The sequence below is a fragment of the Brienomyrus brachyistius genome, chromosome 1 (genome assembly GCF_023856365.1).
Source record: "Brienomyrus brachyistius isolate T26 chromosome 1, BBRACH_0.4, whole genome shotgun sequence".
Taxonomy (NCBI): Eukaryota; Metazoa; Chordata; class Actinopteri; order Osteoglossiformes; family Mormyridae; genus Brienomyrus; species Brienomyrus brachyistius.
The window spans coordinates 38,412,770-38,429,681 of record NC_064533.1 but is presented as its reverse complement, the minus strand read 5'-3'; the positions used below and the strand labels follow the sequence as shown (position 1 = coordinate 38,429,681).

General features: G+C 39.3%; 1 protein-coding gene across 1 annotated transcript in view; it reads left to right on the top strand.

Annotated features, from left to right (window-relative positions):
* The first annotated feature begins 1,850 nt into the window (after positions 1 to 1,850).
* The window catches only part of LOC125748457 (neuroligin-4, X-linked-like), a 46,233-nt gene continuing 31,171 nt past the window's right edge, over positions 1,851 to 16,912 (top strand). Inside the window, exons 1-2 of the mRNA XM_049024627.1 lie at positions 1,851 to 2,147; positions 8,782 to 9,478. Coding sequence (XP_048880584.1) covers positions 8,989 to 9,478 — 490 coding nt within the window. The 5' untranslated portion in view covers positions 1,851 to 2,147; positions 8,782 to 8,988. The remainder of the gene's footprint in view (positions 2,148 to 8,781; positions 9,479 to 16,912) is intronic.

Here is a 16,912-nt window from a genome sequence, read left to right as displayed (position 1 = left end):
TTAATGTAGGCCTACCCCCTTTTAAAATGACTTAATCTTCATTCACTTACATTTAGTCCAGACTACCTTAATTCCTATAAATTATCTGGCTAAGAAAAAAAATCTTGCTTTATGATACAGGACCCAGTTCTTGCTAAATAATAAAGCGACCACTGTAGCTTGCTGTAAATGCGGACAATTTGATTTGCAGCAAAATGGCAGGAAGAACAGATCGGAAAGTACCAAAAAAATTTAATACGGTATACAAATGCGCGAGAACACTGCGCATGCGCAAAAATGCGGGTACAAGTCGGGCAAGTGGTGCAGATTTGGTACTGACCAAACCAACCGTTTATCCGGAGGCATTTAGCGTTTCATTTGCTATGCCTGTACAAATCTTGTTTACGGAGATAATCTTGTTAACAAATGTTCCAATTTTCAATGCAAATAAAAAAGCCGTTCTTCATAGGGTGTATGTATTTATAACTGTAGCATAGTGTTAGGAAATCTTTATATAACATCAGCAAGAGCACTGGGACATTTAATGTTAAACTGCTAATTTGCACGTTCCATGAGTCATTGATAATTTACCAACGTTTATGGGTTTTGAAATGTTGAATGAAATTTGAAGTTGTCAGTATGTAAGATATTTTCCCATATGGGAATGGACTTCCGTCCTTTTTCACTGCATACACGTGAAAATGTATTGTTAACCAAAGTTTGTCGTTTTTGTCATTGATAATTCCATCTTTAGAACATGAACTACGTTCACCAATAAATCACTTGTTGCCAGTGTTGCGGTCTCCGCCGTTTATGAGGACACGCTGCCTGGCATTTTTGAAGCTCAGATAAGAGAATAACAGGGGAATAATCAAGGTAGAAACTAATATTAATAGTCGTGATTGAATGTGCAACTATAGCCTACAAGTAGGCCTAATTTACAGTAAGTCTAAATTAAGTCTCAAGTCAGTAATATCTAACACAAGTCTTTTTCATTAATTGTAAAGCAAGTCTCAAGTCAAATCATGTGATTCGAGTCCTCCCTCTATTGCTTACTTATAATCAGGACTTGTTGTTTAATAATATTTAAAAATGCCGCCACCAACGCAGATACATAAGGAAAAGTCGGACGATACCCAGGACAACTTTTTGAACAAGGCTGCTAAGCAACTTTCCCTTTGAGCAACTAATTTCTATCTGGACAGTTCTTATATTTAGATACACTTGCAATTATTTAGATATTCACGTCATTTTAACTAAGCATTAAACTTACATCCATACCAGGCTGGAAATCATTGTGTACTATTCATGCTTAGACATTAACGTGAAATGAAATGGCAGGCATTTGAAAGCGTGATTTAAAGGTGTGCTGTTTGGAGACGTGCGGACTGGACAATTATCTAGCCTGATTCTTTGCTAACATTACTGGTATACTTCCCCCAAGTCAATCACCAAATGCGTTTGCTGCGTTGATACGAAATGCGCACCTTCCATGATGCTATCAGTTCATGGAGATCTACCCCAACGAGTACCGGCAATACAGCGATAAATGTCCAAAGTGGTCAAACGCATACACACAAATGCATGAAGCATATGTCACATATTAGAGGTCTACAGGTCCTAAAGAATAACCGCGTCCCAGGAATACTTAAGGGACATGTCTTTCTGATGTGATGGGGGGAATGGAGCAATCCATTGGATGCAGGCTGAAATTTCATTCAGTGCCGTCCAATAGAGGCTGGAGACGGAGAAGGGGAGCGAAGGGGAGATCGGCTGCTACAGCCTTGCTTTCGCTCCCCTTATTCTCCTTTTGCGCTGCTCTCTCTCTCTCTCTCTCTCTCTCTCTCCCTCTCTCTCTCTCTCTCTATGTGTGTGTGTGTGTGTGTGTGTGTGTGTAAAGGCAATCTGATTTCCTACAGTTTACAGTTCCTCTGCAGTGAATCTAATGAATTCTCTCATTGTATATAGGTCATTTATGGCAGGAAAATACCTTTTCTTCTTCACGATAAGTGCGGGGCTGTAAATGCACGTATTTGGACTTAAAAATTGCCAGTGGATATTTACAGGACAGTGCGCGGAGTTTTAGATTTTCCTTCTGATTTTCATTTTGCCCGTCATTCAAGTCCAGTATACTGAAAGCCATTTCAGATGTTTCAGATATAGCAGAGGTAGGTAAAGTCGTTTTATTTTACCCTTTGTCAGTCTAGTATTTTGGCAGGCTTCTGAAAAAAGTGACTCACTGAGTCGTGGTTATTATTCATCGTAATCGTTTACTTTTTAATTTTTTATTATTTTTAAGTACCGGTTTGGTCTTACGTGTGCTGCAGACATTTTGCGGTGAGAATATATTTCCCAGAGGGATTCATTGTGCTTAAAGTATACGTGCAACCTGTTTTCAGTAACATGGATAATATATAGAAAAGAAAAACAATTTTTTTCGTCTAATAATTATATGAAGAAAATGAAAATTGTTCGGTCAAATTCGAATCTCACTGATGCGTAGTGTGTCACCAATTCAGAGAAATTCTTTTACTTAATAATCTGCGCATCGTGGATCATCTTTGAGAGTATTAAATCTCGTATTTGTGTTCATTTTCCATAAAGAGGTAACATACTATGAAACACGCATGTCTTTTAAGGCTTTAAAAATGGGTCGAAATAATGCCGGGAAGCACCTTTGTTTTAAGTAAATAAGGTGCATGTTCAGATTACTGGGGAGATACATTTTTCTTAAATGTTAGCTGTGTTGGTAACAGTTGTGGCAGCAGCAGCGTGAATAATAATAATAATAATAATAATAATAATAATAATAATACATTAATAGTACATTACCGAAACATTAAGTTATTGCACTGATAGAATTCATTAATTCTAGCCTTTCCTCCTCAGGATCTTGAAGGGCAGTATGGTGTTTAAAACTGGGGCTCACTATTTCTTCTTAAGGTCCGTATTAAGGTCTTAATTTAAATGAGTGAAGCGGAAATAGGGGAAACTTACGCAACGTGACCGCTGCCAGCGATCTGGCCAATATTTAGCGATCACACGGGTTTTTAGAAACAACCTTTGCAGTACAGCTGTAGGAGTAGTGCCGAACACGTCGAGCGTCGACCCTTTCCTTTGGCACTTACACATATATGTTGATCATCAAAAGCTAAACAAGATATGAATCTTTGATTGTTAACAAATGCTACACTCGCTGTTTCACAGCCAGAGATCTTTGGCTTACTTTTCGCGTATTGTGGGTTTAAGCGAATGCTCAAAGTCTCCAGTTATACACCACAAGTGAGTTCAAGAGCGGGCCACAAGGTGGTGGTGTGGACAGCTATTATATTCAAAAGCTTTAGATTTCAAAGAATTCAGCTGTGTAACATCATCCCCAAGCTTTCATTTAAGGAATGTGTTTTGTCCAAATATAACACATTTTTGCTTGTCCTTGTTAAATATGTTGAGATATATATATATATATATATATATATATATATATATATATATATATATATATATATATATATATATATATATATATATATATATATAATCTTTCTCATAGTAACGGACATTTTCATAACTTTCACAAATGAAAGATGGTCAGTTTATTTTCCTTTTTTTCTTAAATGTCAGTGCTGTATAGATAGCATAATTTAATGGATTAACTGTTCTATTGGCAGGACAAACAGGAACAATCAGTAAGTGTCAGGTGTTAGCTAACGATTCTGTTCTATTATATGCAAAGTTCTTTATTATTATTATTATTATTATTATTATTAATAATAATAATAATAATAATAATAATGATAATGATAATAATAATGATAATGATAATAATAATAAATACTGGCATTCCATCCAGAGTGTGCCCCAGCCATGTGCCCTTGCTGCCTGGGATAGGCAACGCCCCCCTCTCCATGACCCTGACCAGTATATGGAGTTAGAAGATAGGTGGGTTGGTTAATAATAATTAACTAAAATGAACCTGAAATCTACAAAACAGCTTCAATGGGCTAATTCACAGAAAGGCTGTTGCATTAACTCTTGCATGTATGCTGCAATTCACATGCAAGAACAGCTGAATTATGTGTCAAAGAAATTACCGCATTGTATGCCGAGTCATGCATTAATCATGGATGGCACTGTGGGGTGGTACCGTGGTGCTGGTGCTTGGCCCTGGAGATGCTTATTCTGCTTCCTGCTACACTAAAGACAGTGTGTGTCTGTCCATGCTGAGAAAATGAAGGTGTTCATGACATACAGAAAGTACAGCAGCCAGAGCAGGACAGCCACTGGCAGCGAAACAGTTCCATTAGGGTCATTCATCTGTCCATCAGTCCTCTAACTGCTTGTGATGGTGACAGTTGTCTTGGGGGTGGGGGTGGACTGGGGTCCATCCCAGGCAGTACAGGGCACAAGGCTGGGATGCTGGGCTACACCGTGCCAGAAATAAACACATACACATAGGTCCTAAGACTTTCCCAAAGCATCATATCATCTAGACAGCAGATTTATTTTAAGTTTATTTTTTATTTATGGTAGGAAAGACTACTTGGTGTTTATTTACAATGCAATTTAATTAACCCATTAGGTTATTATTGAATAAATATTAACTATTAGTGCAAATGTGTGTTTAATAAGGATCTGGCCTTGTGATGTTCAATACCCAGTAGAACAGTCATTGTTTATTGGTTTAAGCTAACACATCTGTAATTGCAAATTGCACCTACAAGTATACAATTGTAAGCTGTGTCACTCACTTCCAAGGAATCCAGTATATAATTCTTCTGAATTACAAAAAGAAAAGCTAGTTCCTTTCCTTCAGAACACTGTTGTCACATGGCTGTTGTTCTGTCTAAATAATTACTGTACTATTCTCCACTGAACCTTAATGACATACAGTAAGATGTTAAATCAATGGAGATTCTGTAAGCAGTATAAAGTATTTTATTTTGCTCCATCACAGATAAATGTTTACGTGGAACCTTGAAGGAACATGACTTATACATTTCCATATTCTACAAAAGTATGGTATATAAGATCTATCTGTCTATCTGTCCGTCCGTTCGTTCAAAATGTCCGTCCATCCATCCATAAATCCATCCATCCATCCATCCATCCATCCATCCATCTTCAACAGTCAATCAGATATTCTACCACTGGAAACACAGATCAATATGTTTTCCTAGCAGATGGTCCAGCCTTGTAAGTGCACCGCATGCATTTCCCGGGTGGTTATGAGGTTCAGATCTCATGTCAGTGTTGTCTCTTCTGATGCCACTGCCCCCTGTCCAGTCTCAGGTTCACTCCATTGCAGACATAGCATGCTGGACATGGCATGTGCTTTCAGCATGATCTTCAGAGGCTTCAGATCCCCATGTGTGAGGTTCTTTATCATCAACTTCAGATTTGCAGATTTAGCATCATGTCGGCATATAGGGTTTCAGAGATCCCCTGAACCAGAAATTTAATTGTAATTAAAATGCAAATAGAAAATCGCAGTGTCATTAAAATGTACATGAATTATCGTCTGTAATCATAGCGGTTCTGATAATGCTCTTTGGCTCCCTGAATATCTTTCTAGCTGCTTTATTGAAGATGCACTCCAACTAGAAGGCCTTATCTTAACCGCTATGATAGTGAGAGCAAAGAGAGCTAGCTGCTTACATAACCAAGGGACGGATACTGTAATAATCGCAAACTAGCATGTTTAGGTACATATAACTGAGGGACTAAATACCTACAGGAGCTTCACCAGATAAGTGGTATGAAATAATATTCCTATATACTATTTTGAACCATCTTTAGTTTTTCATAACAGATTTTGTCTGTTTACAGAAAGTCAAAAATCCATTTATATATTTCTGTGTACTAATGTAATTCCAATGGTAGTCAGTAGTTGAAATAATTTAGTGAACAAGAATGCCCCAGTGCAGGTTCCTGGCAGGCTGGATGCCAGCCTTGGGGTCAGTAGTGGATAAGTCAGCTGTTAAGTTTGCACAGGACAGGACAGTCTGGTTTGAGCAAGTCTGAAATTCAACAGACATATTGAGCATTTGCTTAGGTTTGCTTGGAAACTAATGAATCAGCTTTTCAGAATTAGCTAAGTCTGAAATCCTGCTGACCACTCAAGACTTCACTGGGGCGTTCAAGGGAATAAAGTATTATCCCAGGAAATTAAATTACCTGTAGGAGATTTAAGTCTGTATGTGTTGACATTATTGTATATGGGCACTCTCAGCCTGGGGGATTACTATTCATTAGGCAGGCCAGAAGCCTTGTCATAATGATCCAGTGATAATGAAAAGCATTATAAATGAAATGAGGTGCTATCATTTGTTAACAAAACTTCTTCTTTGAACACAAACACAGATTATAACAATATTTTCAAAATACAGTCAAGGTACTGTTTGTAGAAATCATGCATGCTAATGATGATGTCATGTAGTTGTACAGCTGACCCAACCATAGCCTATGAGTGATTCTGGTTAAGTTCATCTTGTCCTTGGTCTATCTGTTGGGATCCCTGTGTTCAGGAACATGAGAGTATGTGTCGCCACATAGACTGTTCTGATGGGTTAGGGGAGACTATGAGCCCGCGGCTGCTTAGTGGTAACAGCCACGCTCACTTTAAACCCTCGCATATGCCTCAGTTCCTCTCCATATGAAACCTTCTAACTAGATTTATATTATTGTAGTGGAAGCAGGAGATTCACATAATGAAATAAAATGGTCTGAAAATTCCTTACCAACAAATTAAGTATAAAAATGCAGAATCATGGGGATTTTTTACTGTGCATTCTGTTCATTTTCTGCATAAGACTGCTAATGACCGAAATTTGAATGTCACCCTCCAGCTGAGCTGTAAAGCTCAGCATGATGAGGGGTGGTACAGAGGTCCAGACTGATAAAGAATCAGCACACAGGTGAGGGTCCCCTTAATAGCTCAGCTGATAGTCTCAGTAATGGACGGGGCCAATACTGGATCACCACTGAACGATTCCCCTTGATGAATATGGGGATTTGGTGCAAACCCAAAGCAAACACAGGCTCTCAGACATTCAATCCTCAAAACTGCACATACTGTTATAGAGCAGCAGTGTCTAAAGCCATGGTAACCACCTTTTACCCCATTTCCAATTTACCCCGAGATCTATGGCAAAGGGGAGCTGAGCGAGGCTGTCTTTAGGATACCTACTTCCGAATAAACAGGAATGATGACTTGGTCTTGTGTGCGTGTGTGTATGCATACACATACACATACACACACACACATTTATTTTATTATTTTTATTAATTTATTTGCTTGTTTTAATCTATAGAGGAATTTGACAAGTAGCAGTGTGCAGGGCGTTTACTGAGAGCTGTGGGAACACATCAATTCACTCTTGTTATCTGTGTTGCTAATTACGATCATTGACACAGACAATCCACATTCAGTCCCCCCTCCTGCATGACACAAAACAAAAAAAAAAGCCTCAAATAAATAGTTATGTAGTTTAACAGGCTTTGCACACTGGCCTTCCTGGCATGACTTCTCGCTTTATAATGATCTTGTATCAGATAGGCTGTTGGAAGAAAGGCAGATAGATGAGCAGGAAATGTATTACATATAAACGTGAATATATGTAGATGTAGCAACACTGACATTAGTTTCAAGGTGAAAATCAGGTGTGATGAAGATGTTTGGTAGAAAAGGGCATTATTAACATTGACATCTCATTAATTAAAGAAATGCTTTTATCTAGGGCGATACCACAGGAAAGTGTAAATATGTTATTTACTGTAATATACTATTACTGTTACTGCAGATATACAAGAGAACGTTAAACCACTTAGATTGTCTGTATTCCTTCACAACTTTGAACTAAAATGTCTGATCAGATCTTCATTCGAGTTCTAAAATCATATACAGACAATCTGATTAATACTACGATGTTACTAAAATGTAGTAACAGCAATATTAACTCTAAGGAAGTAGGTAATATAAATGTATTTGCTAGTGGGTGAGATACCATGAAGGTTGGTAGCATTGTTGCTGTCTCTCATTAGAACAATAAGTTACAAAGTCCAATATCTGTAAAATCCCAGAATTATCATGAAATTATTCAGATTGTAACTCACGAGTCGATATGTGTCCAGTGTCTGAAAGCTACTGAATCACTTTGTTGCCAGGGAACTATAAACATGTGCGGAATAAGCTTCTATTAAATGTCAGCACATCACAGTCCACATCCAGCCCCTCAATTCATTTCCTCCTTTCCTACAAGCCAGGGTGGAAATGCGTGTAATTTCTAACTGGAACTTCTGAGCAGTGCCAGACCCTGTTCATTGTTGATAATGCAGCACATGGACACCGGAGGGGTAAAATGCAACATGCACACTTATAACGCTCCAGAGTCACACTTATTTCACACATCTAAACTGTGTGGAAATTCAGCAACATCGGTATGTGGCTGTTGCCTGGACTGTCAGATAAAGGGTATTTCATTAATATTGGATGCATTACAATGGATTTGTATTCACTGCTTAGTCAAAATGGTAACAAAGCAATACCTTCACAAGTCCATTTTTACATAAATCAGGATGACTGTGTCACCACTCTCAGCAGAAAAAGTCACGTGAAGAGGAAGATGCGTCTATTCAACTGTCTACAGTGCTTTACCATTTACTCTGTCACCTTTATCCTCCATTTCATCTTTCCCACTATTCTGTCTATACACTGTAAAGTGCTGAATAACTGAAATTCCTTACGATAATATGGATGATCTTTTTGGCATCTTAGTAACTTAAACTGACTTGTCTTGCTTACAGGTTTTCCAGTCTGCCTGCAATCGGCTTTCAGATATTGGCTTTCCTCCTACTGACGAGACGAAAACAGTCCTAGCAAGATCAGCCTTTAGGGATGGGGAGCTCTGAGAGGGCCGATGTGATCCGAAGCAGATTTTTCCCGTCAGTCCAATACTAAAGCCTACAGAAAGGTGATTGGACGGTGGAAGATAGAGATCCCGCCTTCGCCTCATGCAGCATTGGATCATGTCAAGACCCCGGGGATGTGTATGGCTACCATTCATCTTCACCCCCACCTGCACGATGCTGAATGTCAATCTGATTTTCTGGATTGCAGCCCTGGCTGTGAGGTTCGCTGTCGTCAACTGTCACCAAGCACACTATACTATTGTCACAACGAACTATGGAAAGCTGCGTGGATTAAAAACTCAGTTGCCGAATGAAATCCTTGGGCCTGTGGAGCAGTACTTGGGGATCCCTTACGCCGCTCCACCCACAGGGGAAAGAAGGTTTCAGCCTCCTGAACCTCCCATTTCATGGCGTGAGATCCGCAATGCCACCCAGTTCGCGCCTGTCTGTCCCCAGTACCTAGAAGACAGGTTTTTGCTGAACGATATGCTACCTGTCTGGTTCACAGCCAGTTTGGATACAGTGGTAACCTATGTTCAGGACCAAAATGAAGACTGCCTTTACCTAAACATCTATGTGCCCACAGAGGATGGTAGGTGACTGTTTCCCAGATAGTCAATGTCATTTTGAGAATGCATGCCATTGGTTCTTAATTAGTGCATCTAATAGATATACTGATGAATTATACTAAATATTCCTTAGCCATTTGATGCACATGTCAGGAAATGGTGAGCTGGATCTTGATCTGTGAGTTTTTTGGGAAATTCTGAAAACATTTTTACTGTTTCATAGGTATTTGCTAAGCATGTACATAACTGGGCTGTTTTGGCCTCGTATCCAGGCCGTTTTTTATCTATGCAACATAGAACAACTGGCTTCCCCATGGAGGTACTTAGGAATTGTAGCTGAGAAGTTACTATGAGAAATATTCAGCCATCTAAGCAAAGCAAGGTTTGAACATTTCATAAATTGCAAAAAGATTATGACCATGTGCTTTCAGAAAATGACAAGGCTTTGTATTGTGGCAAAGGAGATGCCGATTGTAACCACTGCAACATGTCATCATTATCTGGACTACATAGTGCCAGGGCTCAAAGGTGCTGATTTATCTCTCTGTCAGCTGATGCCTTAAATAATTGACTCCCCCCCAGCCTCCCCCAACCCCAACAACACACACAGGCCACAGCCATTTTACCCCTTACAAATTTAACTACTAGGAACTGGAAATAAACAGTGAAAATAAGTTTGGATAACAGAGACTTGGTCGACGTTGCATACCATAGAATGGGACATTACCGCATAAACGGCACATAACTACAGTACATACATGGAACAGAATTATTTTTTTAAATAATGCTTCCAATCTTGTAGTATTTCTAACACATTCACAGGGTTGGTAACTTTGGTGAGCTGGCTGGTGTGAGATTTTTAATTTGAGATAAGTCTGCGCATGCATTTACATATATGTAAGAATTTTATTACCGTCTAAATAGTCTGTAGGGTTTGCAAAGTACCCTAACGCTTTTGATGTAGCTAATTTTAAGTTTATAATTGAATATAGATTTGCTGTAAGATTTCTTGTGTGAGCGTGAGAATCTGATAGTGTGTCATGCCAGATGCGTGAGAGCTGACAACTCTGCTTTTATTCATACAATTCAGCACAGATACAATCGACAGACAATTAATGCACCGTCACAAAGAACATGGATTGAAATCCATGCCCCAGTACCAAGGGAAGCTGGCCAATCACATTAAAGCTTTTACAGCATCAGCATTCGATCCTCCCTGTGGTGCCCCGCCTTCTCCATGGGTGCCCCGCCTTCTCCATGGGTGCCCCGCCTTCTCCGTGGGTGATACTGCCCTCCAGCACCCACGGGATCAGCTCCTAAATCAGGCATATAAACTGACCTTGAAAAAGGCAATGGTACACGTCTTTTCTTTTTTAAAAATCAAAAAGTTTGGAAATTAATTGCCTAGAGGACGAGTATTGCTCTTCTCTTAGTGAGGACGGCCCTTAAGTGGCTCTCTATGGATGGTTTTCAGATGCATCCTTTGAACTGAGGCCTCCTGAAGGGATTATATCTCTGAGCTCCTCAGGGAATCCCTTTGTAGCAGGTGGAATCCATTGAAAGGTTAAGGGAGGTCTGCTCTACTCTGCTGCTCCCCACCTGTACCCAGGGTAACCCTGAAATGGAGACTTCTGTTGTTTTCTAAAATTGTGCCAATGACTACAGCTACAACATAAAGACTATATACAATGTTATAATCATTATTATAATTATAATAATTATAAATGCATACATAGCTTAAGGGGGATTGAACAATATGTATAGCTCCACACTCTCAACAATATGCTTTGTTTTGAAAGTGCAACATATACAAATATATTTAATTATTATGATATGCATGATATACTTTGAATAGAATTTGATCTCTGGACAAAAAGCAAGATTAAAATCAAATACCCAGGAAAACCTTTTGCTCTGAATCTCTATGCTCCAACTATGTATAATTCTGATAAATCACCTTGCAGATCATTGAATCATTGTGATTAAATCGCTTTCCCATGTCAAGGTGATCAAAACAGCGCCCTTGCTGATTGGGCCATTGGAAATAAGAGGATGTTGATTTGTTTGAATGAAAGATATTTACTAGGAAGTATATTTACTGGCTTTTATAAGCCACTTATCAAAATGACCAAGGCTTTTTCTAGCTTTTCAGTCAAAGGATGTAATTATAATGCATAAGACAATAATTCTTTTAATTGTAATGTATTAATGACTCCTTCAATTTGAAAGACAGATTTTTAAAACCAGCTTAAATTTCCAGTGATCTGTTTGTATCTGCCCATTATTATTGTTAAGTGAGAAGGACTTGCCTTTTTGATGAAATGAAGAAAGAAATGCAAGAAAGTGCTCACAATACAATACCCGTTTCCATAAATATCTTATCCCTGTTCCTCTTCAGGGGATTATATAATGTTGTGTACAGAACTTATTATACATTTGTGATGTTAATAGTAGCTTACATTACAATGGGTCAGCAGGATTGTTCCACGTAATTGGCTGAAATGAAGTAATGTGGCCAGTAATAAACAATTAGTAAATAATGAGTGATGCTATTGCAGTGACATGCAACATGTCACATTCCAAGAGGACAGCAGAAAGGCCTTAGATCTTTGCTTAATTATGGCAGCACTATGGCTTCACACCTCTAAGATCATATATTTAGGCGAGTCAGTGACTCTGAATTGCCAGTAGTCTGTGCGCATGCATGTGTTCCCTCTCATGATGTCCCATGAGGGCATGCTATGTGCGCTATGCATTCTGGGATTGGATGGCCATGACCCTGTACTGGATAAGAGGTTAGAGAAGCTGCATGGAATCAAACCTCCCACCTTCTGCATATTGAATTCAGGGAGGAGTGGGGGCTGGTGGTAAAATTTGATGACCATCTGGGCTTCCGGTGGTTAAATTTGGTGATGGGGGTGAGGGGGGGGGGGTGTTGCTGGCAATAAAATTATACCGTTGATGTGGCATGACAGACTTATGGAACATTGCGCATCCATCCGAACTCAGTGCTCTTCGCTGCCCCTCCCTACAAATTAGAACTTTACACTAATTCAATCATCTTACAGCATTTTTTCACTTTATTGCTGTTTGCACCAGTATTGCCACTGTTACCAGTACTCATTATTTTCATTTTTTGTCTCTGATATTTATTTATTTACTCCTACGTACCACTTATGTCCTCTGCTGTTTCCATCATTGCTCATTTTGAATGTTCCATCATCGTTGCGTGTCAGTTTTGTTTTCCTGTCTATCTATGAACTTTACATATAAATGTAGTACCGCTGTCTGGGGAACATAATTTCGCATCCCCGTATGCAGTGTACTGAATATGGTGGGTGTGACACTGAAGCACCACTTAACTTGAGTCATGTGTAAGTTTGGGGGGGGGGTTGCTGGTTGTGGGAAGCTATCTTGTGAGCTGGGATGTATGTGCAATGGACACAGGAATGGGTCCTGGACAGATGTAAAAAAAAATATCAGCAATACTTTGCCTTTGGAATAATAATAATGCAATATCATGTTATGTTGTTTATATTAAATGGCATCAGTACTCTGCCATTAACCTATACCCTCTGAGCGGTCTGCACAGACACAATTACATTCAGCTATCTGCCTGATTACTTTACCTTTAATTGTTCTGATCCGTGACCCGCCAAACAGTAATGTGTGCCATACATTGTTTATTTCCAGATATTTCACCTTTAATACTTCCTGCACATTTTCAGATGTATGTAGGCCTACTTCATTTCCTGGAATGGAGGCACCTGGATCAAGAGCGACACTCCAAGCATAGATGCAAAAGAATAACAGATCTTATAACAGAACTTAAATCTTTTTATTTACATGGATTAGGCTCGTCAATGAAGTCTCCCTGAAGATTTCATGCTGAGACTAGTGTCTTATCTCCCATTGGATTAGTGTGTATTAGCATGATATTAACACAAACTGTGTTGAAATTTCATGCCAAGAATTAGTTTAATTGAAAAACAATTCCAACACTTAACTAAGAACAATGTGTCTATTGATGAGATAGCATGTATGGAAAATGAGATACGTGTTTCGGAATATAATATTTAATTTGACTGATTGAATAAATGTTAACTGTAAATAGTGCACTTTATTCTAAGGAGCAAACAACGAATATTTCAAAATGCACAGCGCAGTACACAGTGCTTTAAGTGGAAAACAAGCAAACTCTCAGAGGCCTGGTTGTATTTAAATTTTCTAGTATGAAAAGATGCTTCTAAAAGCAATTATAGTATTTTAAGGATTGAAATGTTATGCCTTCTTCGTGTCATTTGCAGAGATTTTAAATGTGCATATGGATTATTTTTTTGTACTGTTCCAATAGCTAGATGCAGTCCATTACACAGCGATCGGCAGAATGGATTCAGAGGGTGATTTCCCAGACAAAAACAGGTTTTTGTAATTATAATACAGAATTTAAAAATTATTTATCAATTACTAACCAAATGGAAGTCTTTCGATGAAATAAACGGAGGTTATTCTATAGTGTAAATTGTAACTTTAATTTCTATCGTACATTTGAGGTTATGCACTATTCAGGTCACCCCTGTTTCAAAGTAATATGCATGCAGGAAAAGACCTTTAAGGAGGCCCTGTCTCTGCTCTGCACTATAAAAAGATCCCCAAACGCTCATTACAGGCTGGGACTTGACAAGTCGTTTGCCATTAAGTGAAATGGAGAACCGTAGTAAAAATCCGCAATCGCCTCCATAAGGATGACAGCTATCAATGCTTTTTGATTAATTGTATGAAATGGATGATGATCGACAGGGAAAAAAAACAGTTTTTAAGTTTAGCCATACCTTTTCCCAGTTATCACTTGCAGTGTTGTAATGTAATTATTGGAATAGTAGGATGAATGGTTAATAGGTGGGATTCTTGGACTCCACTGAATAACATGCAGAATGGCTATGGGAGAGCAGATTCTGCTTCCAGCTGCACTAAAGGTGCTGAATGTGACTCTGGGGATAAAGGTACCCACTTTAATATGAGATGAGGACTTGCAAATGACCTTTATGTGCAGCCGAAGTCTCTGAAACAAACAGCAAAACATTTCATTATTACTAATTAACTAATTGTGTCTGTGTAGATGCGATGCGCTGATATTCCATAGCCATCAGATGGCTTTGGTGTTCCACATTACACTTCATCTGGCATGTTAAAGATGATCTTTACCCTTTTTTTAAATCTGTTTCCTGCCTCTACTTTTCTTCAGTTCTAAACCATAGCAGCCAACTCAAAGAGTCAAGGAGAAGAAGTTACGACAGTGGCCAGGATGAAGGCATTTTTGAAAGAATTTTAAAATTAAAAATACTTTATATTGGTGCATGAGCTTCTTTTTTTGCAAGTGGTGTTTTTTGTTTTTATTCTACTGTTTTCCCTTCCATACTCAGTGGACCTTTTGGATTATATATTTTAAACTTTTATTTGGAGAACGTAGGAATGCAATCATTTCCTTTCGAGATGTTGACTCTAATTATGCGTAAGCAAAGAAACAAAATGCTCTCCCTGTCAGATTCCAAGGAGGACAGGCAGGTTAGAAGAGGCGAAGGACGAGGCAGATAGACGGAATAAACGAGGGTTTATTCGGACTAACGGGGGGGTAGAGAGACGCACATTACAACAATGACCGACAGACAGGTAAAGACGTGGACTGATATACATAAGACAAAGCGAAAATAACAAGAAACAGCTGGGCACAATCGGCGAAGCACACATGGATGATGAGGGGGTGTGGCACACACGAGGATCGGACGAGCTGGGCATGACACTCCCGTCATGAAATTCCCTTGCTGTGTGAGAAGTTTAGCTTCATATACTGTAAGCACAATTACAATTACAATCCACCCCGTTTCATAGGAGCTTATTAACTCACTACCTCAGTAGCTTCTTGCTGAAATATGAACCCTAACCCTTATCTTCTGAAAAGAAACACCTCTGTTTATAACTTTATAACGCTACATAGATATTCCATATTCTATATTGACATGAGCAGCGTGCTACTTTGCGTGGACATATGCTACAAAATTACTGGCATTACCAGAAAGCTATTTGTCTACTAACGTATATAAAATGTACTGCTCTCTTGAGCTATAACAATATGAAATTAAATTTTGCAAATATTTTTGCATCAAATCGATATACCGAAGCTTGATGTTTTATAAACGGTACAGCTGGATATGGCTTGAGGCATTGTATGGGAAGAGCAGAGTATAGTCATATATACTCACTAGATAGCTGAGTACTTCCTGATAGTGGTCGATAAAGCTCATTCCTCGGAGCTCGAATAAAAGTGAACGTTAACTTCTTCAAATGCCTTAAGCACATTGCAAACCGTGGCGCCCCACATAACCATAATTATGCGAGATACCTCTGATTCAAGAGCAGCTAATCATTGCCCCCTGACTGTTGGAACATCTGCAGAATTGCTAAGCTCCCTCTAGGTTAAATCTAACCAATAGAATATGCCATATTAACCCGGTTGCTGCGGCAACAGTCCTTTGTATTTAATTTCCTTCCCTTTTCATCCAATCAAAGGTTTAAGAGACACTTCACTGCAGCATGTCCGCCTTCAGAGATTTTTACATGTTATTGCAGCAGTATATTCCTACTGATGAGAGGGACTGCTGACTTGGCATGTTCAGAAGAGCCTTTCAGATCTTTCTGGATTGCCTGGTTTCATTTTGGTGTTTGCGTATCAGCCTCGGCATGTGTCCTTCCAACTGATATGTGATTGGATTGGAGTGGAAATTCAGCTGCCCCCCGTTTCGTGTCCTGTGTTTGGAGACATGCGAATGTATCATCACTCTGCCCACAGCAGAAAAGATGAATGCTTCAGAAAAGTCTGCCACAAAGCGATGGCTCTCGGTTTTGGAGAGCATGAAAGTCATATTTTTCCTGTTTAAAGTGTCATGTTGTGACAGGTAAGAAATACCGAAAGAAATGTGTTATTTGTGTTGTTCTTAGCTCATGGGGCAAAATAGCATATTGCTGTTTGACTGTGCCATACCAGAGAAAATGCAGGAATCCCACGTGAATATTCTAAAAGCAGATTCCTCACATGTATAACAGTTTTTCTTTTTTGCCCTGTGACAGACTGGCATTATATCCAGGGTGTCCCCTGCCCTGTACAATGTGACAGACTGGTATCCCACCCAGCATGGCCTCTGCCCTATACCCTTTGATAGACCTGCATCCTGTCCTGGGTGTTCTCTGCCCTATACGCTGTGAAAGACTGGCATCCTGTTTTACTGTAGGTGCCCCCTGCCTTACACCCTGTGACAGACTGGCATCCTGTCCTGGGTGTTCTCTGCCCTATACGCTGTGAAAGACTGGCATCCTGTTCTACTGTAGGTGCCCCCTGCCTTACACCCTGTGACAGACTGGCATCCTGTCCTGGGTGTCCCCTGCCCTACACGCTGTGACAG